This window comes from Cnephaeus nilssonii, assembly GCF_951640355.1.
Source record: "Cnephaeus nilssonii genome assembly, chromosome: 1".
NCBI classification, from domain to species: domain Eukaryota; kingdom Metazoa; phylum Chordata; class Mammalia; order Chiroptera; family Vespertilionidae; genus Cnephaeus; species Cnephaeus nilssonii.
The window spans coordinates 51,241,063-51,254,015 of record NC_137072.1 but is presented as its reverse complement, the minus strand read 5'-3'; the positions used below and the strand labels follow the sequence as shown (position 1 = coordinate 51,254,015).

The following is a 12,953-nucleotide window of genomic DNA, read 5'->3' as shown; positions in this document are numbered from 1 at the left end:
TACTTAGAAATAATACGCTAATAGTACATAGGTTCTGATTATCAGGTGTTTATTTGATGGGCGGGCATGTTGTGGCTGATGCTGAATGAGTTACGTACTTGATTTTTAAAGCCCACAAGGCTGTATTATGGAGCTATTGGTCTAGTTTACAGATGGCAAAATTGAGGCTCAATTGACTTAGTAACTGACTAATTTTTGCAAAGTGAGAAAGTCTGCTGCCCAGAGAATTAAAACAATCCAACTTTATCTTTTCACCATCCCATGGTAATGAGCGTTAACCAAATCTTACATAACAACAACATCAGTAGTAGTGGCTAACATGTATTGAATAACTTCTATGTACCAGACACTATCCTAAGTGCTAAGGAGTATTAATTTATTACATTCTCACAACTATCTTATAAAGTAGGGATCATTATGATTGCCATTTTGCATTTGAGGAAAATATAATGCACGAAGAATAAACAGTTGTGAAGTGTTACCACAAAGCTGAAAACTATGGATGTTGCCCTGGAGGGGGAAGAACTGATTGCTTAGCATTTACTGTTTTCACGAATACATTTGGTTTACCCATTTGCTCTCTGAACTCATTATTTCTTCCAAGCTGAGTTTTGACAAATTTATTTTTAATTTTTCCTAACTTTTCATTTGGAATGTAATTTGCCATCGTAAATGCTAATCAGTAACAAATAAAAACAAAGAGAGTTGAAATGAAAAAACTGACAATTGGCTCTTGAGTTTTCAACAAATCATACTGATATATAGGCCTGTTGTATAACATAGGGTGTGTAGAAATCTCAGAAATTTTCAATTGTGTTATCATAGCAAAATATTAGTGTGATCCACTCCTAACACAACACATATACTGGACATTTTTGGGGACTGAGCCATTAAACAATGTGAATTGATTATATTGAATGATCACATGCATTTCTCTGCACTTGTAAGCACATTGAAGAGGTAAAAAGATCTATGAAAGACCTAGAAGCAAATATCCCTGTTCCTATTAATAGTAAGTGATTCAAACTATATCAGTATTAATTTTTTATAAGATCATGTTGACTTTTGTATGGAGATGATATTTTTCTATAAGATTCCTATGGAAATTTCTTGGATTGAGTCATCACAGGACCCTTTAAAATTAGAATTTGCATGTTGATGTTGGCTTGCTTAACCTTGATGATTCTAATGCTTTGAGATCAATAAAACTTATGTCAGACTTAACTTTCCTCCTGTGTTCATAAAAACAAAAATATGATTACAAAAAAATAACGTTTAAGTTATGGCTTCTTAATACAAAGTTAAATCATTGATTAAAAATATTCCTAACTGTAGATTTTCAAATTATTCATGATTGGCTACAACTACTGCCCATTTATCTAATATAGTAAATAAAGGCTTTAATAGGTACAGAAGCTGTACATTCTTTTAAAGATATTTATCAACAGCCTATTTAAATTCTGGTTCAATATACATTGCATAACAAAGCATATATTCTATGTTATGTTTCAGTTTATATGGTTTCTATTTCAGATATAAATTTTAAATTATTCACCAAATGCTATTTCTTTTTGTATATTATCTAATGAGAATATATATTTCAAAAATAAAAAAAAATGCTTACTTTTCCTGCTGTGCTCATGTTTCTGTTCTCTCTGCAGGCCAGGAGGCGGATGGATTCTTGCAGACCCTTTCCTGCTCGATTACATGAAGCAGATATGTTGCACAGGTATTTTATTTGCTTGAATAATGCTCAGTTCTACACATGCAATCTGGTGTCTTTATCCAAACCCATAAGTTTATTCCCAAACCATAACAAATCAGAGAGAAATGGGCACTAATCCATCACTCAGGCTTGGACTTTGTAATATGCCAATTACGAATAACAGCTGGATTTATTTGGTTAATTATTTCTCTACACATAAATTTTACACACTCTCCTTTTTTCTGGATTCAACATTTACTCTTTCTCCTCATTTCCCATTTGTGTGAACTAAGCTGCAACTTCTAATCCTCATGCTGCAGTTAGAAAGGAGCAGCAGTAAGGAAGCAGCATAAATGACATAGGACAGAGAGAAGTACAAGCCAGAGGAATGTGTTTGCCCCAGCACCCTCCTCCTCTTCATAGCAGAGATGGTAGACACCCAGTCACTCACAGAAAAGGGGCTCATGACCCTGGCATTTCTGCTCTCCTCAATACCTAGCAGCACTGACTGAGCTCCTCCCTGTTCCAGGCATTCAGTAGGGTCCACTGGGGTGGCAAGGAGGGGTAATCGATGGCCTCTACCTCTGCCTAGAGGCATATGGGGAAATGCTATGACATGGCCTTGGATTCAAGCCAGACCCTATCTTTACTAGCTGCGTGAATTTGCTCTTATTTGTAAAATAATAGAATAATAGTACCACCTCAAAGCATTGTTTGTTGAACCAATGAGACAAGCCCTTTAAAACACCAGGAAACCTGGCAGATAGGACAGTCTTCAATAAATATCAGCTACAATGATTACCCATAAAAGAAAGCTCACAACCTATGGCAAAAAAGGCACAGGCAAACAAGTCAGATCATCGGGATGCGCTGTTTCAAAGGGAGGGCATCTGTCTGAAGGACTCAAAGGAGGCTTTGGAGAGAGAACATTTAAGTTAAAAACTAAATATTGATCTCTCTTGCACAGTCAAAATTGAAAAACACACACTCTTGTGCATTTCTATTATCCATTGGTCAGTGCCATGAATAAGAGAAAGAATATGAGTTTTATTTTTAACAAATCTCAAGCCTTATACCAACACTTGGAGCATGCTGCATTCAACTACTTAATTAGATGTAGTCTGCCAACACGTATGCATTCGCATAAAGTTCACATTTCTCTAAAATTGTCAAGGGCATGACACTGTTGTCTGTTTTCAACTTTACTTGTGCAGGTGCAGGGGGTCATACGGGGCTACACTACATCCACCGGGAAGAGAAGACACTGCTTGTACAGACCGGTCACCACCTTGTTCTCCCTGCTGCTCACCTTCACTTGTGCAGAGCAGCATGAAGAAAGGGAGTCTGACCACTTTTCAGAGATTCTGGGAGGCCTCAAGGAGCTCATATCTCCAATCACATTGGACTTGAGTGAGTTTATAGAGTGATGGTGGGATAAGTATTAGGAATAATTTGAATTCAATTTATGGTCCTCCATTTAGTCTGCTGTTAAAAAGATCAGTTTAAACAGCAAACTGGTTTAAACAACAATTTATTTCTGATAGTTTTGGCGACTGGAAAGTCTAACATCTAGGTAAAGGTTGACTTAGTGTCTCATGAGAGCCCAATTCCTTGTGTGTGGACAACCATCCTCTGCGTTGTCACATGGTAGAAAGGGCAAGGGAGTTCTCTGGAGTCTCTTTATATAAAGGCATTCATCCAGTTTATGAGGGCTCCAGCCTATGATCTCATTGCCTCCCAAAGGCTCCACTTCCAAATACCTTGACATTGGGGATTATGTTTTAACATATGAATTTGGGGGAGGACACAACACTCAATCTATAGCAGGTGTCCAACCTGGTTCAGGTGTCTAGCCATGAAACAATCAATTAAAACCAGGCAGTTGAGATCATGCAGCTGTAGAGAACTCCACAATTTCTGATGGTATCACGAAGCTGGTAAGTGACAGTGGCAGAATCCTTAACCACATCTGTCTAATCAGTAACCCATATTCTTTCCACTCCTCTACAAAAATAGAGCAAGGCATAACAGAGTTAGAGTCTATCTATCCAAAAAGTCCCCATCATTTTAGAAGCCTCAGAAGGAACACTGCTGGCAAGGAACTCCGAAATTATCCATTCCAAATTCCTTGTTTTATAGGCCAAATGTCATGGCAAAGCAATGTGGCTAATATTTACTTAAAAGATACCTGGAAAAGAAAAAGATATAACTCTTCTCATGGGTGCATAAATAATCTAATAGCTTTCAAATATCATGGGGTTGAGGCAGGGTAAGGAGAGAGGTTAATAGTAGCCAAACATTTAAGTTGCTAAGTCAATATGTTTGATCTACCCAAATCCAACACCATAAATTTATTTCTTGGCAATTTTTTTCTGAGTACCTAACTGAAATAATCTGAATGCTTAAGTGAAATATTATGGGTCAGCTTGATGAAGAGGTATGCAAATGATCATTTTTGAGATGCTGCAGAAAAAATATTGTATAATGATTGTAAAGTAATGCAAATGACACGAATTCTACTTTATTAGTTTTATAAAAATATGTATGAGGAAAGGGTGGGTGGACAGAAAAGTGGTTCTATGGAAAGTAATCTCTCAGGCTGATCTGATCATAAATCCTTAGCTGGCAGGTGGTGGTGAGTAGTTATGCCCAGGCATATAAATCCTTTAGTAAAAGAACTATCTTTGCCTTAAGCAAGCCCTGTCCATTGTTTCAGTGCACCTGAGTTTGAAATGCTTCTTTTCAGACACCTCTGTCTGAAGCATAATCTCATTAACTACCTTGTCCTTCAGTCCCTTCCTTGTTGTCTCCTAGCTTCATGTGATTTTCTTTACAGTCTCTTCTCTTCTTAAAAAATATGTTTTGTTGATTTCAGAGAGGAAGGGGGAGAGAGAGAGATAGAAACATCAATGATGAGAGAGAATCATTGTTTGGCTGCTTCCTGCATGCTCCCCATTGGGGATGAAGCCTGCAACTAAGGCATGTGTCCTGACTGGGAAGTGAACCGTGATCTCCTAGTTCATTGGTCAACACTCAACAACTGATCCACACAGGCTGAGCCTTGCATTCTCTTCTTAATTCCAAATGCATAAAGGAACCTGCAAACTGTCATTTTTTGGAAGAATTTTTCTGTTTGTTGAGATCTTGCTTCCAGACATATCCTCTGGTTGACTCAAATAAATTATTATAAAAATTTCCTACAGGTTTGGATATTCATACATCAACAGATTTTAGGTAACCTTGAAATATTCTCAGTGAGCAGAAATGTGGAACAGACTGGTCACACATCCACATGTGGTGGTTAAGAATAGGGAGGAACACGTTGGCCATGGAGGACCCCACAGAATAATGAGGAGTTTCAGCTCCAAAACCTGCAGCTCCAGTGCTGAGAAGAGAAATCTCTACAACATCTGGCTGTAAAAATCAGCAGTGACTCACTATAGGTGAGATGGAGGGTTGCTGTAGACACAATCATCCTCTTAAAGGGCCTAAGCACAGCCTCACTTGCTCACAACATTCACCCTAAGCTCCAGAGAAGGGACAGCAACTCAAAGAGTGCCAGGGCCAGAGAAATCATAAGAAAGAATTAGTCAGAAATGAAAACTACAATAACTGAAATGAAGAATACATTGGAGGGAATCAACAGCAGACTGGATAAAACAGATAATAGAATCAGTAATTTGGAAGACAGGTAGCAGAAAACACCCAAGTAGAGTAGCAAAAAGAAAAAAATTAAAACACGAGGATAGTTTAAGGGACCTCTGGGACAACATGAAGTTTAACATTTGTATCATAGGAGTACCAGAAAGAAAAGAAAGGGAGGGAGAGAAATATTGGAAGGTATAATTACTAAAAAGTTCCTTAATCTGGCAAAGGAAATAGACATACAAGTCCAGAAAGTGCAGAGTTCCAAATAAGAAGAAATCAGAGCAAACAAGAAAAAGAAAAAAAAAATCATGGACATGGACAATAGTGCAATGATTGCTGTGGGGAGAGCCACGAGGGGGAGGGGAAGGAGAGTATAGGGGAGATAAAAAAGCAAACAAAAGAAAACAAAAATGCCAAAGGATGATTTTAAAAGCAGCAAGAGAAAAGGAAGCTCCTATAAGACTGTCAGCTGATTTCTCAAGAGAAACTTTGCAGGCAAAAAGATATTGGCACACCTGAAAGAAAAATAATCCTATCTAATAATAGCGTAACATGTAAATTACCATCACTCTGCTACGCCCACGATTGGGCGGCAGGAGGCTGAGGGGCGGGACTCGGGGTGGCCTATCCGGCCATTGAGAGGCACGGATCCGCTGCCACTGAGGGGGGCTACCCTGCTGTTGAGAGGTGCAGATCCGCGGCCGCTGAGGGGGCCTGCTGCGGACACCCAGCTGCGCCTCTCAATGGCAGGGTAGCCAGGTGTCCGCGGCAGCCCCCCTCAGCGGCCGTTGAGAGGCGCAGGGGGCAGGAGTCCCGCCCCCTGCGCCTCTCAACAGCAGGGTAGCCCCCCTCAGCAGCCACGGACCATCAAAAGTGGGGGAGCTGGGTGCCTGTCTGCTCTGGCACCAGGCCTTTCAGAAGCCTCCGCTGAGCCGGAGGCTTCTGAAAGGCCTGGTGCACCAGCGGACAGGCACCCAGCTCCACCGCGAAAAGCGAAAGTGTGTAGGGGACCCTACACGTGCATGATTCAATCATGCACTGGGCCTCTAGTATTGAATATAAACTGTAATTGGCAAAAGAAAAAGAGAAACACAAGAACCTATAACTAAGATTACTCTACCCAGGAAAGCTATCCTTTAGAATCAAAAAAGAGATGAAATGTTTCACAGGCAAGAAAAGGCAGAAGGAGTTCACCACCATCAAACCATTATTACCAGAAATATTTAGGAGACCTCTTTAAGAAGAAAAAAATTTTAATTACTAAGAAAAGATATGAAAGAAAAATTTTCTCACTGACAAAGGCAAACATATAATAAAAGCAATAGATCAACCAACACAAAAGCTAGTACAAAGGTTAAAATGAAAGAACATATAACAATCCTAAACATGCATGTAACTATAAAGAAACTAGAGGCCCGATGCACAAAATTTGTGCAAGGGACTTGGCCTTCGCAGCAGCGCAGCCCCGGCTTCATCCGGAAGGTCAATCAGCTGTCCGGTCTAATTAGCATATTACCTTTTTATTATTATAGATCATTAAACTGCTGAGCCAAAATCTGATAGAACTACAAGGAGAAATCGATGAACCCATTATAGCTGGAGATGTCAGCATCTTTCTAGCAGAAAGGACAATCCCAGCAGCCAGAAGATCAGTGAAGACACGGTTGAACTTAGCGATACTATCAATTAACTGTATATATGACATTTATGGACTACTTCATCTAACAGCAGCAGAATACATTCTTTTCAAGCTGACATGGAACTTTCACCAAGGTGGATCACATTCTGGGCAATAAAATGCAATTTAACAAGAATTCCAATTGAAACAGGGAAAGCAAAGTACATGGCATCATGCTTCATGGTATGCATATATGTCTTGATCATTTTCACATATAACTACAATGAAGACTTAGATTACATAATGGGTAGTTATTATAAAAGTTATATGTTATGCCACAGTACTTAAAAATAAAGTTAATTCTTCTCAAATAGTGAAAATAAGATATCCTTCATGTTTTTGTCACATATGTTTTCTCATTCAATCATGCCTCCTTTTCCCCCCATTGTAAATGAAATAATGTCCAACTTTTTATTAAGCAATCATGAGCGTGTGGGCAATTCCTGGGCCATTGAGGCCTATGAAAGATGATAAGACAATTATCTTGTCATTAATTGCAGACATACCCTCCTGATATGTTCAATACATGGTAAAATATATATATATATATATATATATATATATATATATATATATATATATATATATATATATATATTTACAGAGAGGAAGGGAGAGGGATAGAGAGTTAGAAACATCGATCAGCTGCCTCCTGCACACCTCCTACTGGGGATGTGCTCGCAACCAAGGTACATGCCCTTGACCGGAATCGAACCTGGGACCCTTCAGTCCATAGGCCGACGCTCTAGCCACTGAGCCAAACCGGTTAAGGCACATGGTAAAAATATTTTTAAAAGACAAATATAAGTATCTTCTCAGTTACTGAAAAATCCAAAGTCCAACTGTACCTTCTTACATATATGGTCTTGGATAATGCGTTACTCCTGTCTCTTGAATAGGGACAGCAACTAACCGATATCACGAGTATTCCCCACCAAACTGGGAGCCAACTGCTGTGTTATGCTTGGCCAGGAAGACAGGAAGGGTTTGGGGGTTCTTCTCAAGGGAGGCACCCAATCCAGGCTCCAGCCTGGGCTCACCCCCAAGCCGCTCCTCACCCTTCCTGGGAGGCAGTGACCTGTCCTGGATGGAGGCAAGAGAGTGGAGCTACGTCCCTCCCCCCTCATCCCTAATGGGCGCTGCCCTACTCCAGGTGCACTAAGGGCTCCCGAGCTCTCTGGGATGCGGGAGGCAGACACTCACTAGTGAAGGCCATCCGGGTGCCGGGGAACATCTTTCCCAGGTGTGTTCTGGCCTAGTCCGCTGCAACTGCCCCGCGACGCGCCTAATGTTTCCTTGAACTGAACGAAAGGCAGGGAAACCTAAGATCCAGGGGGAGAGCGAGTCCCCAATCCAGTCGCTGGGCGACGGGGCGGTTAGGCTGGCGGCAGTTGTTGGCGGCCAACGGCCCTCCCATCCGCAGCCCCAGCCCGGTTCTGTCCGCGTGGTCCTCGAGCGGTCCGGTCCTGGGCGCTCAGAGGAGCGGGAAGCTGCCTTCGGGTCCCTCGTGCTCCCCGGAGCCGCCAAGCGGCCAAGCCAGACTCGGGCAGCACCACCTCCCGGGGCTGAGCTGCTGCAGCCGCGTGGACTCCTTGCAGGCGGCCGGGTACGTGAGCTCCTGGTAGGAAGGCGGGAGAGACTAACCGCAGCTCGTGCTCCGAGGCGCAGGAGGGGACCAAGACCCCGCCGCCCTCCCGGCCCCGACCCCCGCTGCCACTGCCCAGCAGCGAGTCCTGAGAGTCCATGCGGCCTCGTCCCGCAGTTAGCGGGTGAGTCGTCGCCGTCGTCGGGCGGCCCCGCCGCGCTGGACCCCGCGAGTACCTCCGGGCGCTGGGCAGATGATGCGGGGCAGCAAGTAGCTGATGGGGAAGCGTGCGAGCAGGGTGAGCAGCCTGGAGAGCTTGCGCCCAAACCAGCCCACATCCTGGAGGAAGGTATGCAGCGGCGGCTTGCAGCGCACCGCTCCCGCACGCCTGCTCCGCGCAGCCCCGCCGCCCCGCGAGGGCGCCACCAGGTCCCCACGTGGCCGGCGCAGACCGTCGCTAATGCCCCGGACGGGGGTTTGGGGAATCCGTCTGTCCGGGTATCCATCGGCCTCTCCGGGGGCGCTGGGATCGGACGCCGCGCGCTGCCCCCCGCGCCTCCGCTACCTGAAGCCGGAGCACCCTCACTTGCGCAGAAGGAGGGGTCCGAGGCACCCTGGGGCTGCGGGAGGCGGCCGCTCCTCGCAGCCAGAGCAGCTTCCTGAGCATCTGACCTGAAATCCTTGCGCCCAGCCTCGGAGGCCAGGCGCGGGGCGTCCTGAGCTGCCCAAGATGGGCAGAGGCAGCCTGCGGGGGGTCTGCCGCGGGCATCCTGGTCCAGGCCGCTGCACCCTTCCGGGGCTGGAAGGGTTAACGCTCTGCGCTCAACCCAGGAGCCCCCAGATCTTGATTAGTTCTATATAATGAGGGTTCTTAAAGTTAATCATTAAAAAACTTCTCTAGTTCTTTCCTAATCTAACCAACTGGTACCAAGCAAAGAATTGCTTTTAAAACAAAATCGAAGTTAATTCATAACAATTTTTAAAATTTACATTTAAATAAAAAAGGAATGTTTATAATATACTTAAAACCATCCATAAAATGAGTATTATGACTTTAGAAAATGCATACTGGTATGTCATCTTTCCATGCTAAATCTGCTCTAAGACGTGGCAACTGGTTAAAATTCTTAAAAAAAAAAATCTCTATTCCAACTTAAAAATGCAAGGATGCTTTTTCAAAATATATCATTACAGCCTTGGAAAATGTAAATTTTAAATGTTAATATTGTTGACCCCTCCCCCTGCTGATTCCCAGGTGCTCATCAGACTTTAAATATTGTATTTCATTAGGATTGCGTGTCTTCACCAAGTCCTCCACCGCTTATCTGTCTGCAGCAGACCCACGACTCACAGAGGGAAGGGTGGAGGGGAAGCCAGGTCTCCATCACACAGTACAGACTCCTGCCCCGTAGACTCTCAGACGTCAGGACAGTTCAGATGCTGAAATGTAAAATTATCATCTTTAGTGATTTGTGCCCATAACTTCTCAATGAGAACAGTTTAAGGAATTAACCTTCCTATCTGTTATAGGAAACATAGGTAAACTGGTGTTGGAAATCCTTCCAGGCCTGAGGTCCACACCAGTGAATTTTCCTCCTCGCGGGTCTCTGATAAGCACATCTGCAGCAGGCTGGCAGGGACAGGGCCTTTCTGGCTGAAGAGAAGGCATGAAGAAGCCTACGAAGGGGCGCAGGAAAGGTGATGCATGGTGCTTGGACTTCTGGACGCCTGGAGACTGTGGCAGGAGGTGAGACCTACTCCCTCACTTTATCCCCACAGCCTGGCACTGAGGGTAGAGCAGGTGCCAAGTTCTTACCTGTGGAATGACCGCATACATTAGTAAATGAATAGTAAAGGCTTTCAAAAGCATGCAAAGGCATTGATGTTTCGGGCAACTTGAGTTTTAGCAGCTTAGTGAAGGCCTGACCACTATGGTAAAATACAGGAAGGCAGGAGACCTGTTTCCACGCTACTGTGTTAACACGCCCAGGGGAGAGATGGCTGGACTGAACTAGGTAATGCTCTGGGCAATGAGAGGGAGGGAAGCTGGAGGAGACCCTGGGGTTGCATCCCTGGGGCTCAGCATCTGTTTGCATGTTGTGGGCAACAGTGAAGGAGAAGTCCAAGGTGATGCTCCCCTGCTAGTCCGTAAAAGCAGAAAGGGGGCATTGCTTGCTGAGGTCAGAAGTACTGGTGGAAGAATGATTTGGGGTGAAGTTAATGCAAGTGGGACACAAGTGCGGCCATGCAGGAAGTAGATGGAAACGAAGAGCTTGGGTTTATAAAGCTCAACTTGTGATATTGGAAGCAAAATTCCTGAGAGCAGATTTATGTTTCCAACTGGCCATATTAAGCTACTTGTTTTGCTTAACTGAGTGAAGGTTGTTCTGACCATTTAACCCTTTGTTTCCTTGCTTAAAAACAGTTTGAATGTGTGTTCCTAATACAGTGACCTGGTAGTCTAGACCAGATGGAGAGACACCAGACAACATTGGAAAAGCACTCAAGGGGAAACTTAGTGAGAATCTGGATCTCAGGTTAATGCACAGTTAGTTTCTGTTGCTAATGAAACCCAAGTCCTTGGAACACAGTGGCTGTTCAATGAGGATGTAGAGACCCAATGAGTGAATTGTCATTTCATCTTGGAGACAGGCTCTCTGATTGCTGTTCCAAGCATCCATGAGCAGACATGGTAGTGACGTTGGTGTGAAGTTTTCCTATTCTTCCTCTCCCCTTGCCCAACCCTCAGAAGTAACAACAATAGTGACAAGAACACTCATATTTGGCCCTGGCCAGGTGTCTCGGTTGGAGAGTCGTCCTGTACACCAAAAAGTTGTGGGTTCGATCCCCTGATTGGGGCAAATACAGGAGGCAACCAATAAAATTTCTCTCTCTCTCTAAAAATCTATGCAAACAGCCCAGCCCATGTGCCTCAGTAGTTGAGCGTCAACCTATGAACCAGAAGTTCACAGTTTGATTCCCTGTCAGGGCACATGCCCAGGTTGCAGGCTTCATCACCAGTGGGGAGTGTGCAGGGGGCAGCCAATCAATGATTCTTTCCCATCATTGCTGGTTCTATCTCTCCCTCCCTCTCTTTTCCTCTCGGAAATCAATAAAAATATTTTTAAAAAATCTATGAAAACATATCCTTGGGTGAGGATTAAAAGGAACACCCAGTTTCGCCTGGAGCCTGCCAGCTCTGTGGGAGGAATTCGGGGTGTGGTGAAAAGAGCACAGGCTTTGTGCACTGAGTTTGCATCCTGGTGCTGCCCCTACAAGGTCTGGCAAGTTATTTGTGTCTAACAACTTTAGTTTGTTCAACTGAAGATGTTATTATATCTCACCTGCAAGTATCTGAAGAAAGCACATTTGAAAAAGCACTTTGAAAAGTGTAAAGCAAGAAAATGTTGTGGCATTTCTTGAACAACCTAGCATCTTTATGATGAAAGAAAGATAGCCAACACAAAACCAATCCGGCGTAGAAAAACCAAAGCCTGAGGATTTTTTAAAATTGGTTACTATAGGACAATGACGTACTAAGTCTATGAAAAAGTAATCAGCTATATCAATCTTGCTAGTTTAAAAATCAGAAATAAAATATGAAAGAAACTGGTGTATTTATAGATATTGATATTTTTTTTAAAGTAGCCTATGGAATGGAGACAAGATCACCATAAATAAAACCTTTTCCCTGAATAGAGCAGTTCGAGTTCTTCTTGGATTTTTTTAAAAGGTAAAACGTGGGTTAACAACTGGTCCAGGTCAAATTTCTTTGCCAGGAAATCAGTCACAACCTGTAAATAAGCACACATTTTCTCATTAGACTTTACTAAAAACTATTTATATTTTATTACATTTGTATTTTGTCTCTTCTGCATTTTTACCTTTTCCCCATATTAAACTATTCTCAACTGCACACTAATAAGCTATTCTCCCAATGGCCAACTCCCCCCAAAAACCTTTCATGAGCCCACACCTCCTTCTGGCTGCCCCATATCTCTGTTCCTTTTATAGAAAAACTACAGGACAAAAACCCAACTCATTTCTAGTTCACTGTTTCCAGTTCCATTTCCTGTCCTGCTATTCTCTCTTGAGCCCACTCAGCTCTCTGCTGTTCAGTTCTTTTCAAGGTCACCCCTGACACATACAATGCTGAATGTGAGGCCAAAGTTTTTTCTCTTTCCACAGCATCATCCGGGGCACAATGAGAGGCTGCTTTGTATAAAGGCAGTTACTTAAGGCTGGCTCCTTAGGGGAAATAAGACGTGAACTGATGAACAAACAATAAGAGTTAAGTGGTGAGATTACAGATTACTCAGGAATATCAAAGTAAAAAT

At 43.2% G+C, this 12,953-nt stretch overlaps 1 protein-coding gene across 1 annotated transcript in view; it reads right to left on the bottom strand.

The window, feature by feature from the left end:
* Positions 1 to 8,776, bottom strand: part of LOC307102879 (alcohol dehydrogenase E chain-like) — a gene marked incomplete at both ends in the record, with an annotated part of 35,731 nt that extends 26,955 nt beyond the window's left edge. The window contains one exon of the mRNA XM_079776568.1: positions 8,489 to 8,776. Within this exon, the coding sequence (XP_079632694.1) occupies positions 8,489 to 8,776 (288 nt within the window). The remainder of the gene's footprint in view (positions 1 to 8,488) is intronic.
* Positions 8,777 to 12,953: the final 4,177 nt, after the last annotated feature.